This window comes from Amphibalanus amphitrite, unplaced genomic scaffold (assembly GCF_019059575.1).
Source record: "Amphibalanus amphitrite isolate SeventyFive unplaced genomic scaffold, NRLGWU_Aamphi_draft 001697F_arrow, whole genome shotgun sequence".
Taxonomy (NCBI): domain Eukaryota; kingdom Metazoa; phylum Arthropoda; class Thecostraca; order Balanomorpha; family Balanidae; genus Amphibalanus; species Amphibalanus amphitrite.
The window spans coordinates 58,182-72,280 of record NW_024883190.1 but is presented as its reverse complement, the minus strand read 5'-3'; the positions used below and the strand labels follow the sequence as shown (position 1 = coordinate 72,280).

Here is a 14,099-nt window from a genome sequence, read left to right as displayed (position 1 = left end):
CTGCAAGGCGGATAACGATTAAACACGGAGCAAACAGGTAAACAGGAAAGTTTCTGTCATAGATCTATAGATTTTCTGGAAACCCCAACCTTGTTTACGAGCTTAGATCTAAGCTCAATAGGGTGACCAGGCACAACATTAGTTGTTTGTGGCCAAATTCGTGAAATGGAGGATACATGGTATGATTTTTGCACTGTCAGAACGGAGCATATTTTTATATTTGCAAGGGAATGGCAACCTTCCATAGCGGAGTCGCCAAAAGTCTTATCAATGCTTCAGATGACTGACTTCTCGTATCCTCTTTAGCGCTGTTGTTAGTTGGATTATGTTATATGATTTGATGCTAAAATATTGCTATTGTAAAATCAACATGATAAACGCTCTTAATGTTGGGCGTTTTTTACTTTCCCTATCTTTACCAGCCTGACATTGGCGCTGAAAACCTCTGAGCCAAGTGACATGAGTCCTGGCAGATCTCAATGTTTGCATATATTGCAGGCGTCTGGTAAAGCTGGTCTTCGTTACCGGGCTAGGCCCCGCGAGGTACCCGTGCACTCTGCACGTACCACGTGCGCCCGCTGCACGTGCAGAGTTCACTTGCTACGTGTATGGTTTAGGCTGCAACAGCAGGAGTTTGGGTAGGCTCCTTCGGTGAAAGAGCGCAGGCTCGGACTTTGTCAACGGGCGCCTTATGTAATTCAGGCTCCGCTTATGGAGGGGGGGGGGTGATTTAGCATTGCATGAGATGGAGGACCAGGAATGCGGCTGCATGTATGCCGCGGTAGCCTTGTCGTAGTCACCATGGATTAGGTGTGAGCAGCGGCCAGCGCCTTTTATGGGCGCCAACCAGGCGGCGTATTTCTTACTCAAGGAAGACTTTTTCGGTGAATTAAACCATAAAACTAATTTAGATTGGCATCATTATTAATGACCTTACATTGGGGTAGCTAGCGCTCATAAAAAAACAATCTTCAGAGAAAGGACCTTTTACAACCACGCTGAGCCCACGCTTTTACCCCTATTTTCTTTGTGAAATACCTGGGAGACGGGGAATACCCATAAGTTACTGTGGTGTCCAAACAACATTTCCATCGCGCGATCCTCTCCGACCCTTCCCGAGCCCTGATCGGCGGCCGGCTAGTACTCTTGCCCGCGCTCACATACGTGCACGTTACCCCGGCAACGGGCTATTGACCAATGAGAAGCGAGAAAAGTGTTACGTCACTGCGATTTTTCATATACCTGTGCCCCCCGGACGTGACGCAGTGTGCTCGCGCGCGTGCAGGGTCTCTGCGATCGAAAAAGAGCGCTAGCAGCGCGTCACTCTACGCCGCAATTGTCAAAAGCGGCGTGTTAGCATGCTTTATTAGGAATGATGTGTGTAAAAGTGAGTTTTTATGTTGTTAATTTGGAGGAAATGGTTGGAATAAAATAAGTTATTTTTATTTCTATTGGTTGGAGTTTTTATTCATAAGATTTCGGTGTATAGCATTGATATTTACTGAAAATACCTTCGTTTGAATAAATTGCAGATATTTGGCAACTGAAGTGTTAGGTAAGCCTAAATGATACGTAAAAAGGTAAGAGACACCCTGATTATCATTTGAGAAACGAAAATATATGAATTGTCCTTATAAGACTCGCTCAATATGCTACTCCGCGGTTTATGCCCCGAGGGTGTCCGAGGGTTCCCGTTAGTTTGCCGTTGGCGCTCGGCTCGCGCGCGAGCCGACGTCATCGCCAGTGACGTCGGCTCGCGGAATACGTCATACCCTGCACACAAAATAGCCGGCTGCCGAACAGCGCTCTGAACCCGGCCTCCCTCTCTCCCCTCTCCCCCTCTCTCCTGTCCGTACTCCCCACGCCTCCTCACACGCACCCAGTGGCACGCGCGGCGGGCCGTCACTGTGCGTGTCAGTAATATTCCACTGCCCCCGGCCCCGCAGACGCGGCGGCACATACCGCGGAACTTTCACCCCCGTTACGGTATTCGGTAAATCCTGAGTCGGTGCTCTTCAGATTCGGCAGACTTTGTTCTTGCTAAATTGCGCTTAAATCCGTATACTAGTTTTGGGATGAGTGGAATAGGTGCGCGTCCAGTAGCAGAACCACAATTGGTAAGCAGGGAAAAGGTTACGCTGAGAAGGCATTGCTGGGGCACGTGGTCTTTGACGGTCAGACCAACGCATATTTATGAAGAGAATATACGTGCGCGGCAACAAATAATTTAGCCCAGCTCTGAACAGCCACCACTTGAATATAGCACTATGTACTAAGCAGCATACATACAACTGCACTAGCGTAAACGGTCACCCAGGGTCGACAAGATCCTCACCGCGTACTCAGCCCTCATGCCGTTCTCCCCACCGATCAGCTGACGGTTCGATCCTCCCCCTCCCTCCCCACCCCACCCCTCCCCACCACACCCGGCGGCAGTCAGCTGATTGTCGCCTCGGGGACCGGCGAAGGGACCGAGGGCGGCGACCCATGTGTGACACCGCGTGCTCCGTACGGGAGGGAAAACATTGTGTTGCTGTGAGAAAGTGACACAAAAGAGCACTGTGGACACTGTAAATGCTGCGTTCGTAAACTTTTTGTTGGTATGAGATATTGCACCGCGTAAAGTAAATGCTGAGCTCTTCATCGTTGCATCGTTGCTGTTACAAGACCTCGGACCGTTTGAGGAATGGCCGAACCTGAGAGTCCGTCGAGTGATCTGTGGAGCGTGATGGTTGGCAGGTGGGTCAGGTCAGGTCAGGTCTGGTCAGGTGGGGTCGGGTCGGATCGGGTAGGGTTGGGTCCAGAAAGGTCAGGTCGGATCAACTCAGAAAGGTCGGAGCTGTAAGTGTAGACACGCTGGATCAGGTCATGCCAGTTCCGTTAGTCAGAAAAGTTAGCTGAGGATCATGTCAGGTCTGAGGTCAGGAGTGGTCAGGTCAAATCAGGAGGATCGACCAATTACCGGATTGGAGCTCTTGGAGGCGACCTTTGGATGAGGTGTTAGCTCTTGAAGTATGCACGAGGATGAAAAAAGTTTTGGGCTGCTGAAAAAGAAAAACTAGCTTGGTGAAGTGATCAATGCTCGTATAGACAGCCGACATCGCCGACAATGGCTTTGCCTTTGGCTTTATTTTGAAACGTTTGTCGATTTAGCCAGGGCGATTTTGCTGACGAACGAACTATCATGGCTGCCGATGAGTCAGGCTGCATCAAGAATTTGTTTAAGAATCGCTTTGTGCGCTATCTGCACACAGTGCACAATGCAAACATTGCACACTGCTCATTGCGCAATGCACATGGTTCCCAGTCGTGTTTGTAATGCTTTACCATGAACGTACGCATTTTCCACACCTTGAGTCATTCTCTTTGTCTATTATTTTATCTGGCTCGTGGCGCCTTAGTGATTACATGATACCTAAGTGTTGCGTTATAACTTATTCATTTATGATATTTATGAATGTCATCGACCGATTCAGGTTTATTTCAATGCGAACTACATAGAATAGGATGAATGTTCACTGCAGATTAAAGACTAAAGACTAAACAACTTATGGGCACGGCTTAGGCGTTGATCGTATAACAGAATTGTCTGTTTCTCACCCTTAGAAGTCAATCCATTGTCAATTAGCGTCAAGTCAAAAGTTTTGTTTTACATACCCATTCCTCTTGCCCCCTATTCTTACCTGAAGAAATGGACTCAAATGCCTTTCATCGCGCCGGTTTTCCTTGTTGTTTTCCTGTTTACCTAGTTGAAGTTGGAATGCTTCCAATCAGTACCAACAGTCACGACCAGTGCAGTGTCCGATTGTTTGTATTCGATGCCGTCTCTTTAGCAGACTCACACATCATTTTTTTCTTTGCCCTTTATCCTGAAATCTATGGATATCAATAAGATATGACGTCATTATCGACTCGTTCGTATCAACTCCTAGTCAGTTCAAGGTATGATGCGACTTATTGCACAAAACAATAAATATTTCCGTGTTGCTCGTATTTGATTGTTTATCCCTGAAGACTGTACGGTTGAATTTATTTGTGACACTTACGTTCTGTGATGGTCCATTGTGCATTGCCTTATGCCTCATTGGCTGTAATTTCAGCAACATAGTTCCATATGTTGTTTGACCAGGGTGGCTTAACGGTGACAGTGCAATGCGGTACGACATCATCTCGTCATCTTCTCTAGCTGTTGTTACCTGTCGTCTTTCCGAGAGTCAGCTAATGCCTCCAATCCCTGAGGCTAAGCCGCGGTAATTTTTCGTCGCTCTCGGAGCCTCATGGCCATGACTGTAGGCTGACAAACAATGACTCGGCACTTAAGCACCACTGAATATATGTCCGTGAAGTTAGCGTCAGCAACAGCAACGAATACAGCGTCGGATTCAGAATCGCTTAAAAAACTCATATTAGGTCAATTGGGGGACGGGGAGCAAGAATATGACCTTTATTTGGCCCTAGCTCTTACCCCTTACCCCTTAATCGGCCCTTAAAGGAAGGGGCGCGTCAAAAGTGCCTCAAGGGTTCGTCTGATCGCCAAAATAAGGGTCGCAATCGATTCCTCAAGTCAATATCTAGCCGCAGCCTCGGGTTCCAGATGTGTGCAACTTACCCCTTACCCCTTAATCGGCCCTTAAAGGAAGGGGCGCGTCAAAAGTGCCTCAAGGGTTCCTCTGATCGCCAAAATAAGGGTCGCAATCGATTCCTCGGGTCAATATCTAGCCGCAGCCTCGGGTTCCAGATGTGTGCAACTTACCCCTTACCCCTTAATCGGCCCTTAAAGGAAGGGGCGCGTCAAAAGTGCCTCCAGGGTTCCTCTGATCGCCAAAATAAGGGTCGCAATCGATTCCCTGGGTCAATATCTAGCCGCAGCCTCGGGTTCCAGATGTGTGCAACTTACCCCTTACCCCTTAATCGGCCCTTAAAGGAAAGGGCGCGTCAAAAGTGCCTCAAGGGTTCGTCTGATCGCCAAAATAAGAGTCGCAATCGATTCCTCGGGTCAATATCTAGCCGCAGCCTCGGGTTCCAGATGTGTGCAACTTACCCCTTACCCCTTAATCGGCCCTTAAAGGAAGGGGCGCGTCAAAAGTGCCTCAAGGGTTCGTCTGATCGCCAAAATAAGGGTCGCAATCGATTCCTCGGGTCAATATCTAGCCGCAGCCTCGGGTTCCAGATGTGTGCAACTTACCCCTTACCCCTTAATCGGCCCTTAAAGGAAGGGGCGCGTCAAAAGTGCCTCAAGGGTTCGTCTGATCGCCAAAATAAGGGTCGCAATCGATTCCTCGGGTCAATATCTAGCCGCAGCCTCGGGTTCCAGATGTGTGCAACTTACCCCTTACCCCTTAATCGGCCCTTAAAGGAAGGGGCGCGTCAAAAGTGCCTCAAGGGTTCGTCTGATCGCCAAAATAAGGGTCGCAATCGATTCCTCGGGTCAATATCTAGCCGCAGCCTCGGGTTCCAGATGTGTGCAACTTACCCCTTACCCCTTAATCGGCCCTTAAAGGAAGGGGCGCGTCAAAAGTGCCTCAAGGGTTCGTCTGATCGCCAAAATAAGGGTCGCAATCGATTCCTCGGGTCAATATCTAGCCGCAGCCTCGGGTTCCAGATGTGTGCAACTTACCCCTTACCCCTTAATCGGCCCTTAAAGGAAGGGGCGCGTCAAAAGTGCCTCAAGGGTTCGTCTGATCGCCAAAATAAGGGTCGCAATCGATTCCTCGGGTCAATATCTAGCCGCAGCCTCGGGTTCCAGATGTGTGCAACTTACCCCTTACCCCTTAATCGGCCCTTAAAGGAAGGGGCGCGTCAAAAGTGCCTCAAGGGTTCGTCTGATCGCCAAAATAAGGGTCGCAATCGATTCCTCGGGTCAATATCTAGCCGCAGCCTCGGGTTCCAGATGTGTGCAACTTACCCCTTACCCCTTAATCGGCCCTTAAGGGAAGGGGCGCGTCAAAAGTGCCTCAAGGGTTCGTCTGATCGCCAAAATAAGGGTCGCAATCGATTCCTCGGGTCAATATCTAGCCGCAGCCTTGGGTTCCAGATGTGTGCAACTTACCCCTTACCCCTTAATCGGCCCTTAAAGGAAGGGGCGCGTCAAAAGTGCCTCAAGGGTTCGTCTGATCGCCAAAATAAGGGTCGCAATCGATTCCTCGGGTCAATATCTAGCCGCAGCCTCGGGTTCCAGATGTGTGCAACTTACCCCTTACCCCTTAATCGGCCCTTAAAGGAAGGGGCGCGTCAAAAGTGCCTCTAGGGTTCGTCTGATCGCCAAAATAAGGGTCGCAATCGATTCCTCGGGTCAATATCTAGCCGCAGCCTCGGGTTCCAGATGTGTGCAACTTACCCCTTACCCCTTAATCGGCCCTTAAAGGAAGGGGCGCGTCAAAAGTGCCTCAAGGGTTCGTCTGATCGCCAAAATAAGGGTCGCAATCGATTCCTCGGGTCAATATCTAGCCGCAGACTCGGGTTCCAGATGTGTGCAACTTACCCCTTACCCCTTAATCGGCCCTTAAAGGAAGGGGCGCGTCAAAAGTGCCTCAAGGGTTCGTCTGATCGCCAAAATAAGGGTCGCAATCGATTCCTCGGGTCAATATCTAGCCGCAGCCTCGGGTTCTAGATGTGTGCAACTTACCCCTTACCCCTTAATCGGCCCTTAAAGGAAGGGGCGCGTCAAAAGTGCCTCAAGGGTTCGTCTGATCGCCAAAATAAGGGTCGCAATCGATTCCTCGGGTCAATATCTAGCCGCAGCCTCGGGTTCCAGATGTGTGCAACTTACCCCTTACCCCTTAATCGGCCCTTAAAGGAAGGGGCGCGTCAAAAGTGCCTCAAGGGTTCGTCTGATCGCCAAAATAAGGGTCGCAATCGATTCCTCGGGTCAATATCTAGCCGCAGCCTCGGGTTCCAGATGTGTGCAACTTACCCCTTACCCCTTAATCGGCCCTTAAAGGAAGGGGCGCGTCAAAAGTGCCTCAAGGGTTCGTCTGATCGCCAAAATAAGGGTCGCAATCGATTCCTCGGGTCAATATCTAGCCGCAGCCTCGGGTTCCAGATGTGTGCAACTTACCCCTTACCCCTTAATCGGCCCTTAAAGGAAGGGGCGCGTCAAAAGTACCTCAAGGGTAATCGGCCCTTCCTTTAAGGGCCGATTAAGGGGTAAGGGGTAAGTTGCACACATCTGGAACCCGAGGCTGCGGCTAGATATTGACCCGGGGAATCGATTGCGACCCTTATTTTGGCGATCAGACGAACCCTTGAGGCACTTTTGACGCGCCCCTTCCTTTAAGGGCCGATTAAGGGGTAAGGGGTAAGTTGCACACATCTAGAACCCGAGGCTGCGGCTAGATATTGACCCGAGGAATCGATTGCGACCCTTATTTTGGCGATCAGACGAACCCTTGAGGCACTTTTGACGCGCCCCTTCCTTTAAGGGCCGATTAAGGGGTAAGGGGTAAGTTGCACACATCTGGAACCCGAGGCTGCGGCTAGATATTGACCCGAGGAATCGATTGTGACCCTTATTTTGGCGATCAGACGAACCCTTGAGGCACTTTTGACGCGCCCCTTCCTTTAAGGGCCGATTAAGGGGTAAGGGGTAAGTTGCACACATCTGGAACCCGAGGCTGCGGCTAGATATTGACCCGAGGAATCGATTGCGACCCTTATTTTGGCGATCAGAGGAACCCTTGAGGCACTTTTGACGCGCCCCTTTCTTTAAGGGCCGATTAAGGGGTAAGGGGTAAGTTGCACACATCTGGAACCCGAGGCTGCGGCTAGATATTGACCCGAGGAATCGATTGCGACCCTTATTTTGGCGATCAGACGAACCCTTGAGGCACTTTTGACGCGCCCCTTCCTTTAAGGGCCGATTAAGGGGTAAGGGGTAAGTTGCACACATCTGGAACCCGAGGCTGCGGCTAGATATTGACCCGAGGAATCGATTGCGACCCTTATTTTGGCGATCAGACGAACCCTTGAGGCACTTTTGACGCGCCCCTTCCTTTAAGGGCCGATTAAGGGGTAAGGGGTAAGTTGCACACATCTGGAACCCGAGGCTGCGGCTAGATATTGACCCGAGGAATCGATTGCGACCCTTATTTTGGCGATCAGACGAACCCTTGAGGCACTTTTGACGCGCCCCTTCCTTTAAGGGCCGATTAAGGGGTAAGGGGTAAGTTGCACACATCTGGAACCCGAGGCTGCGGCTAGATATTGACCCGGGGAATCGATTGCGACCCTTATTTTGGCGATCAGAGGAACCCTTGAGGCACTTTTGACGCGCCCCTTCCTTTAAGGGCCGATTAAGGGGTAAGGGGTAAGTTGCACACATCTGGAACCCGAGGCTGCGGCTAGATATTGACCCGAGGAATCGATTGCGACCCTTATTTTGGCGATCAGACGAACCCTTGAGGCACTTTTGACGCGCCCCTTCCTTTAGAGGCCGATTAAGGGGTAAGGGGTAAGTTGCACACATCTGGAACCCGAGGCTGCGGCTAGATATTGACCCGAGGAATCGATTGCGACCCTTATTTTGGCGATCAGACGAACCCTTGAGGCACTTTTGACGCGCCCCTTCCTTTAAGGGCCGATTAAGGGGTAAGGGGTAAGTTGCACACATCTGGAACCCGAGGCTGCGGCTAGATATTGACCCGAGGAATCGATTGCGACCCTTATTTTGGCGATCAGACGAACCCTTGAGGCACTTTTGACGCGCCCCTTCCTTTAAGGGCCGATTAAGGGGTAAGGGGTAAATTGCACACATCTAGAACCCGAGGCTGCGGCTAGATATTGACCCGAGGAATCGATTGCGACCCTTATTTTGGCGATCAGACGAACCCTTGAGGCACTTTTGACGCGCCCCTTCCTTTAAGGGCCGATTAAGGGGTAAGGGGTAAGTTGCACACATCTGGAACCCGAGGCTGCGGCTAGATATTGACCCGAGGAATCGATTGCGACCCTTATTTTGACGATCAGACGAACCCTTGAGGCACTTTTGACGCGCCCCTTCCTTTAAGGGCCGATTAAGGGGTAAGGGGTAAGTTGCACACATCTGGAACCCGAGGCTGCGGCTAGATATTGACCCGAGGAATCGATTGCGACCCTTATTTTGGCGATCAGACGAACCCTTGAGGCACTTTTGACGCGCCCCTTCCTTTAAGGGCCGATTAAGGGGTAAGGGGTAAGTTGCACACATCTGGAACCCGAGGCTGCGGCTAGATATTGACCCGAGGAATCGATTGCGACCCTTATTTTGGCGATCAGACGAACCCTTGAGGCACTTTTGACGCGCCCCTTCCTTTAAGGGCCGATTAAGGGGTAAGGGGTAAGTTGCACACATCTGGAACCCGAGGCTGCGGCTAGATATTGACCCGAGGAATCGATTGCGACCCTTATTTTGGCGATCAGACGAACCCTTGAGGCACTTTTGACGCGCCCCTTCCTTTAAGGGCCGATTAAGGGGTAAGGGGTAAGTTGCACACATCTGGAACCCGAGGCTGCGGCTAGATATTGACCCGAGGAATCGATTGCGACCCTTATTTTGGCGATCAGACGAACCCTTAAGGCACTTTTGACGCGCCCCTTCCTTTAAGGGCCGATTAAGGGGTAAGGGGTAAGTTGCACACATCTGGAACCCGAGGCTGCGGCTAGATATTGACCCAGGGAATCGATTGCGACCCTTATTTTGGCGATCAGAGGAACCCTTGAGGCACTTTTGACGCGCCCCTTCCTTTAAGGGCCGATTAAGGGGTAAGGGGTAAGTTGCACACATCTGGAACCCGAGGCTGCGGCTAGATATTGACCCGAGGAATCGATTGAGACCCTTATTTTGGCGATCAGAGGAACCCTTGAGGCACTTTTGACGCGCCCCTTCCTTTAAGGGCCGATTAAGGGGTAAGGGGTAAGTTGCACACATCTGGAACCCGAGGCTGCGGCTAGATATTGACCCGAGGAATCGATTGAGACCCTTATTTTGGCGATCAGAGGAACCCTTGAGGCACTTTTGACGCGCCCCTTCCTTTAAGGGCCGATTAAGGGGTAAGGGGTAAGTTGCACACATCTGGAACCCGAGGCTGCGGCTAGATATTGACCCGAGGAATCGATTGAGACCCTTATTTTGGCGATCAGAGGAACCCTTGAGGCACTTTTGACGCGCCCCTTCCTTTAAGGGCCGATTAAGGGGTAAGGGGTAAGTTGCACACATCTGGAACCCGAGGCTGCGGCTAGATATTGACCCGAGGAATCGATTGCGACCCTTATTTTGGCGATCAGACGAACCCTTGAGGCACTTTTGACGCGCCCCTTCCTTTAAGGGCCGATTAAGGGGTAAGGGGTAAGTTGCACACATCTGGAACCCGAGGCTGCGGCTAGATATTGACTTGAGGAATCGATTGCGACCCTTATTTTGGCGATCAGACGAACCCTTGAGGCACTTTTGACGCGCCCCTTCCTTTAAGGGCCGATTAAGGGGTAAGGGGTAAGTTGCACACATCTGGAACCCGAGGCTGCGGCTAGATATTGACCCGAGGAATCGATTGCGACCCTTATTTTGGCGATCAGACGAACCCTTGAGGCACTTTTGACGCGCCCCTTCCTTTAAGGGCCGATTAAGGGGTAAGGGGTAAGTTGCACACATCTGGAACCCGAGGCTGCGGCTAGATATTGACCCGAGGAATCGATTGCGACCCTTATTTTGGCGATCAGACGAACCCTTGAGGCACTTTTGACGCGCCCCTTCCTTTAAGGGCCGATAAAGGGGTAAGGGGTAAGTTGCACACATCTGGAACCCGAGGCTGCGGCTAGATATTGACCCGAGGAATCGATTGCGACCCTTATTTTGGCGATCAGACGAACCCTTGAGGCACTTTTGACGCGCCCCTTCCTTTAAGGGCCGATTAAGGGGTAAGGGGTAAGTTGCACACATCTGGAACCCGAGGCTGCGGCTAGATATTGACCCGAGGAATCGATTGCGACCCTTATTTTGGCGATCAGACGAACCCTTAAGGCACTTTTGACGCGCCCCTTCCTTTAAGGGCCGATTAAGGGGTAAGGGGTAAGTTGCACACATCTGGAACCCGAGGCTGCGGCTAGATATTGACCCAGGGAATCGATTGCGACCCTTATTTTGGCGATCAGAGGAACCCTTGAGGCACTTTTGACGCGCCCCTTCCTTTAAGGGCCGATTAAGGGGTAAGGGGTAAGTTGCACACATCTGGAACCCGAGGCTGCGGCTAGATATTGACCCGAGGAATCGATTGAGACCCTTATTTTGGCGATCAGAGGAACCCTTGAGGCACTTTTGACGCGCCCCTTCCTTTAAGGGCCGATTAAGGGGTAAGGGGTAAGTTGCACACATCTGGAACCCGAGGCTGCGGCTAGATATTGACCCGAGGAATCGATTGAGACCCTTATTTTGGCGATCAGACGAACCCTTGAGGCACTTTTGACGCGCCCCTTCCTTTAAGGGCCGATTAAGGGGTAAGGGGTAAGTTGCACACATCTGGAACCCGAGGCTGCGGCTAGATATTGACCCGAGGAATCGATTGAGACCCTTATTTTGGCGATCAGAGGAACCCTTGAGGCACTTTTGACGCGCCCCTTCCTTTAAGGGCCGATTAAGGGGTAAGGGGTAAGTTGCACACATCTGGAACCCGAGGCTGCGGCTAGATATTGACCCGAGGAATCGATTGCGACCCTTATTTTGGCGATCAGACGAACCCTTGAGGCACTTTTGACGCGCCCCTTCCTTTAAGGGCCGATTAAGGGGTAAGGGGTAAGTTGCACACATCTGGAACCCGAGGCTGCGGCTAGATATTGACTTGAGGAATCGATTGCGACCCTTATTTTGGCGATCAGACGAACCCTTGAGGCACTTTTGACGCGCCCCTTCCTTTAAGGGCCGATTAAGGGGTAAGGGGTAAGAGCTAGGGCCAAATAAAGGTCATATTCTTGCTCCCCGTCCCCCAATTGACCTAATATGAGTTTTTTAAGCGATTCTGAATCCGACGCTGTATTCGTTGCTGTTGCTGACGCTAACTTCACGGACATACTGAATATGACGTGACATTCACAACGTATTATTCCTGCCGTTGGACTGTGTTGTTTTCGTTTTGCCAACTGATTCAGTGCTGTATACTATGTGTTTGTCTCGAGTGCCAATACCTCGTTCCCTGTATTTATCTTGTCCTCATGTTTGCTGTGATGCATTGTTGGGCCTGTTTAACCCCGTCCCGATACATCGCTGTCGTCGTTGTGTCCCATATGACTCCATGCTGTACCCATCGTGTCCCACTGACCCAACAGGGTGCCCTTGCTGCACTCATCTCATATACCCAACACTGTCTAATCATTTTGTGCAATCGAACCCATGCTGACCGTGTTGTACCCATTCTATAGCCGGCCTCGCCTGGGTCTGAAGCTGGGGCCCCGCTTTGGCCCCCGCCTGGGGCCTCAGCCGCGGCCCGACATTAGAAATAGTGCCGTGGCAATCTGGATCCAGAGGTAACCTCGCCTGTTACAGCACGTTCCACATCGGCGGCGACTCTGTACAGCTGTCCTCTCTATCTCGGCTACTGTTTGTTGAACGCATGGTCCTTGCGACGGAGAATGGCCGTGCTGCATGGAGAATGATCGTCATTTTTTGTTTATTTCGCCGTTATATGAGCTATTTATGCTTTTTGTTGTTGAAAGGACGACTGAAAACAATCTTTGATGATGGATTGATTAATTGTAGAGTATCTGTTTATCTGAAACTGACAAGTTTTGTCTTATAGGTATCAGCTTTGTATTCGCATTTTTTCGTCAAATTCTTGGACATGTTTTATCTTGCATTACTACTCCTGCAAATTGTTGGCGTTATTCAATGCAATATTCATAGACGCCTAGAGTTATTTACTAAGGTCTATGCGACACGCGTTGTCTTTTGCCATACCTATGCGGGCTCCTGTAGCTTCCAGAGCGTGACACCAAGAGAGTCATTCGTCTTCCGTTCTAGTTTCTATCATCAGGCCAATGATTCCGTGTCAATTATAGTCCAACGACCTCTGAGGTCACGCTAACCGGTCCGAGGCGGCTCACACCGGATCGTCAAAGCGCCGGTTGTCTCCACCGCTCGTGAGAGAGAGAGCTTGTGGTTATCTTTGGTTACGGCGAGACACTCTCAGTGCACTTGACATTAACAATGTGGCGCCATTTGGACAGTGTCACGGAACTCAGCACCAAAAATCTCAGCTCATTCTTGCAGGCCGTTTATAACTTGAACCACGGCACAGAAAACAAAACACGGCACACCGCCGCCATCAGAAACCAGTAACCACGGCACACCGCCGCCATCAGAAACCAGTAACCACGGCACACCGCCGCCATCAACACCAATAACCACGGCACACCGCCGCCATCAACGCACACACATCAGACACAATTCCCGAACTTTCGGGCCGCCGCTCGCCCCCGGCTGCCGGTCAGCTGACCGCCGGAGGCGACCAATCAGAGCTCGCAGACGCCGTCTCTCGGCAGCACCGACCGGATCAGACGGTCAGCGCCGATCGAGGCGACCTCTATTCGTCGGCATCACCAATAATTCCCGAAAGAGGCGCTACTAATCCGTAACATAACTCCCCACCTTGACCCTCAGGTCAACACAAAACAGCTTCGTAACACTAGCAAACAGGTTTGATCAGCCATCACTAGGGCAATCATCAGCGATAAATCTAGCACGAGTGAGGCACAGCGACAATGGAACACATTCCCAGTCAACGCCACCACACAACCTATAAGCTATACGATTACAAACACAAATAAATCACATCGATCAATCGTAAAACAAATCGCGCAGCACGACGTGCGTCAGCACAACGTCCCCTTTCGACTCAGTGACGTACCAGACCATAAAGGGCACGCTGGATCCGGCTCTCAGGAATACAAGGATCCGAATCAGTCCTGAGCTCGCGTAGGATCCTGGGAGGATAGAGAGGGAACGACCTCCAGGTCGTATAGCCGCTGCACAGCGCGCGTCCTCAGTCCTTTCTCTGTACTTACCTCCACTGACCTAGTCTTCCCATCTCGCCCAGGGAGCAGTCTCGTGACCCTGCCCATGACCCACTTCTGCCGGG

General features: G+C 51.0%; 1 protein-coding gene across 4 annotated transcripts in view; it reads left to right on the top strand.

The window, feature by feature from the left end:
- The window catches only part of LOC122374702 (ATP-sensitive inward rectifier potassium channel 11-like), a 61,661-nt gene that overhangs the window by 19,244 nt on the left and 28,318 nt on the right, over positions 1–14,099 (top strand). For 2 of the 4 annotated variants that reach the window (XM_043353619.1, XM_043353618.1), the window contains exon 2: positions 12,385–12,489. The exons of the other annotated variants lie outside the window; for them this stretch is intronic. In XM_043353619.1, coding sequence (XP_043209554.1) covers positions 12,385–12,489 — 105 coding nt within the window. The remainder of the gene's footprint in view (positions 1–12,384; positions 12,490–14,099) is intronic. 4 annotated transcript variants of the gene reach the window in all.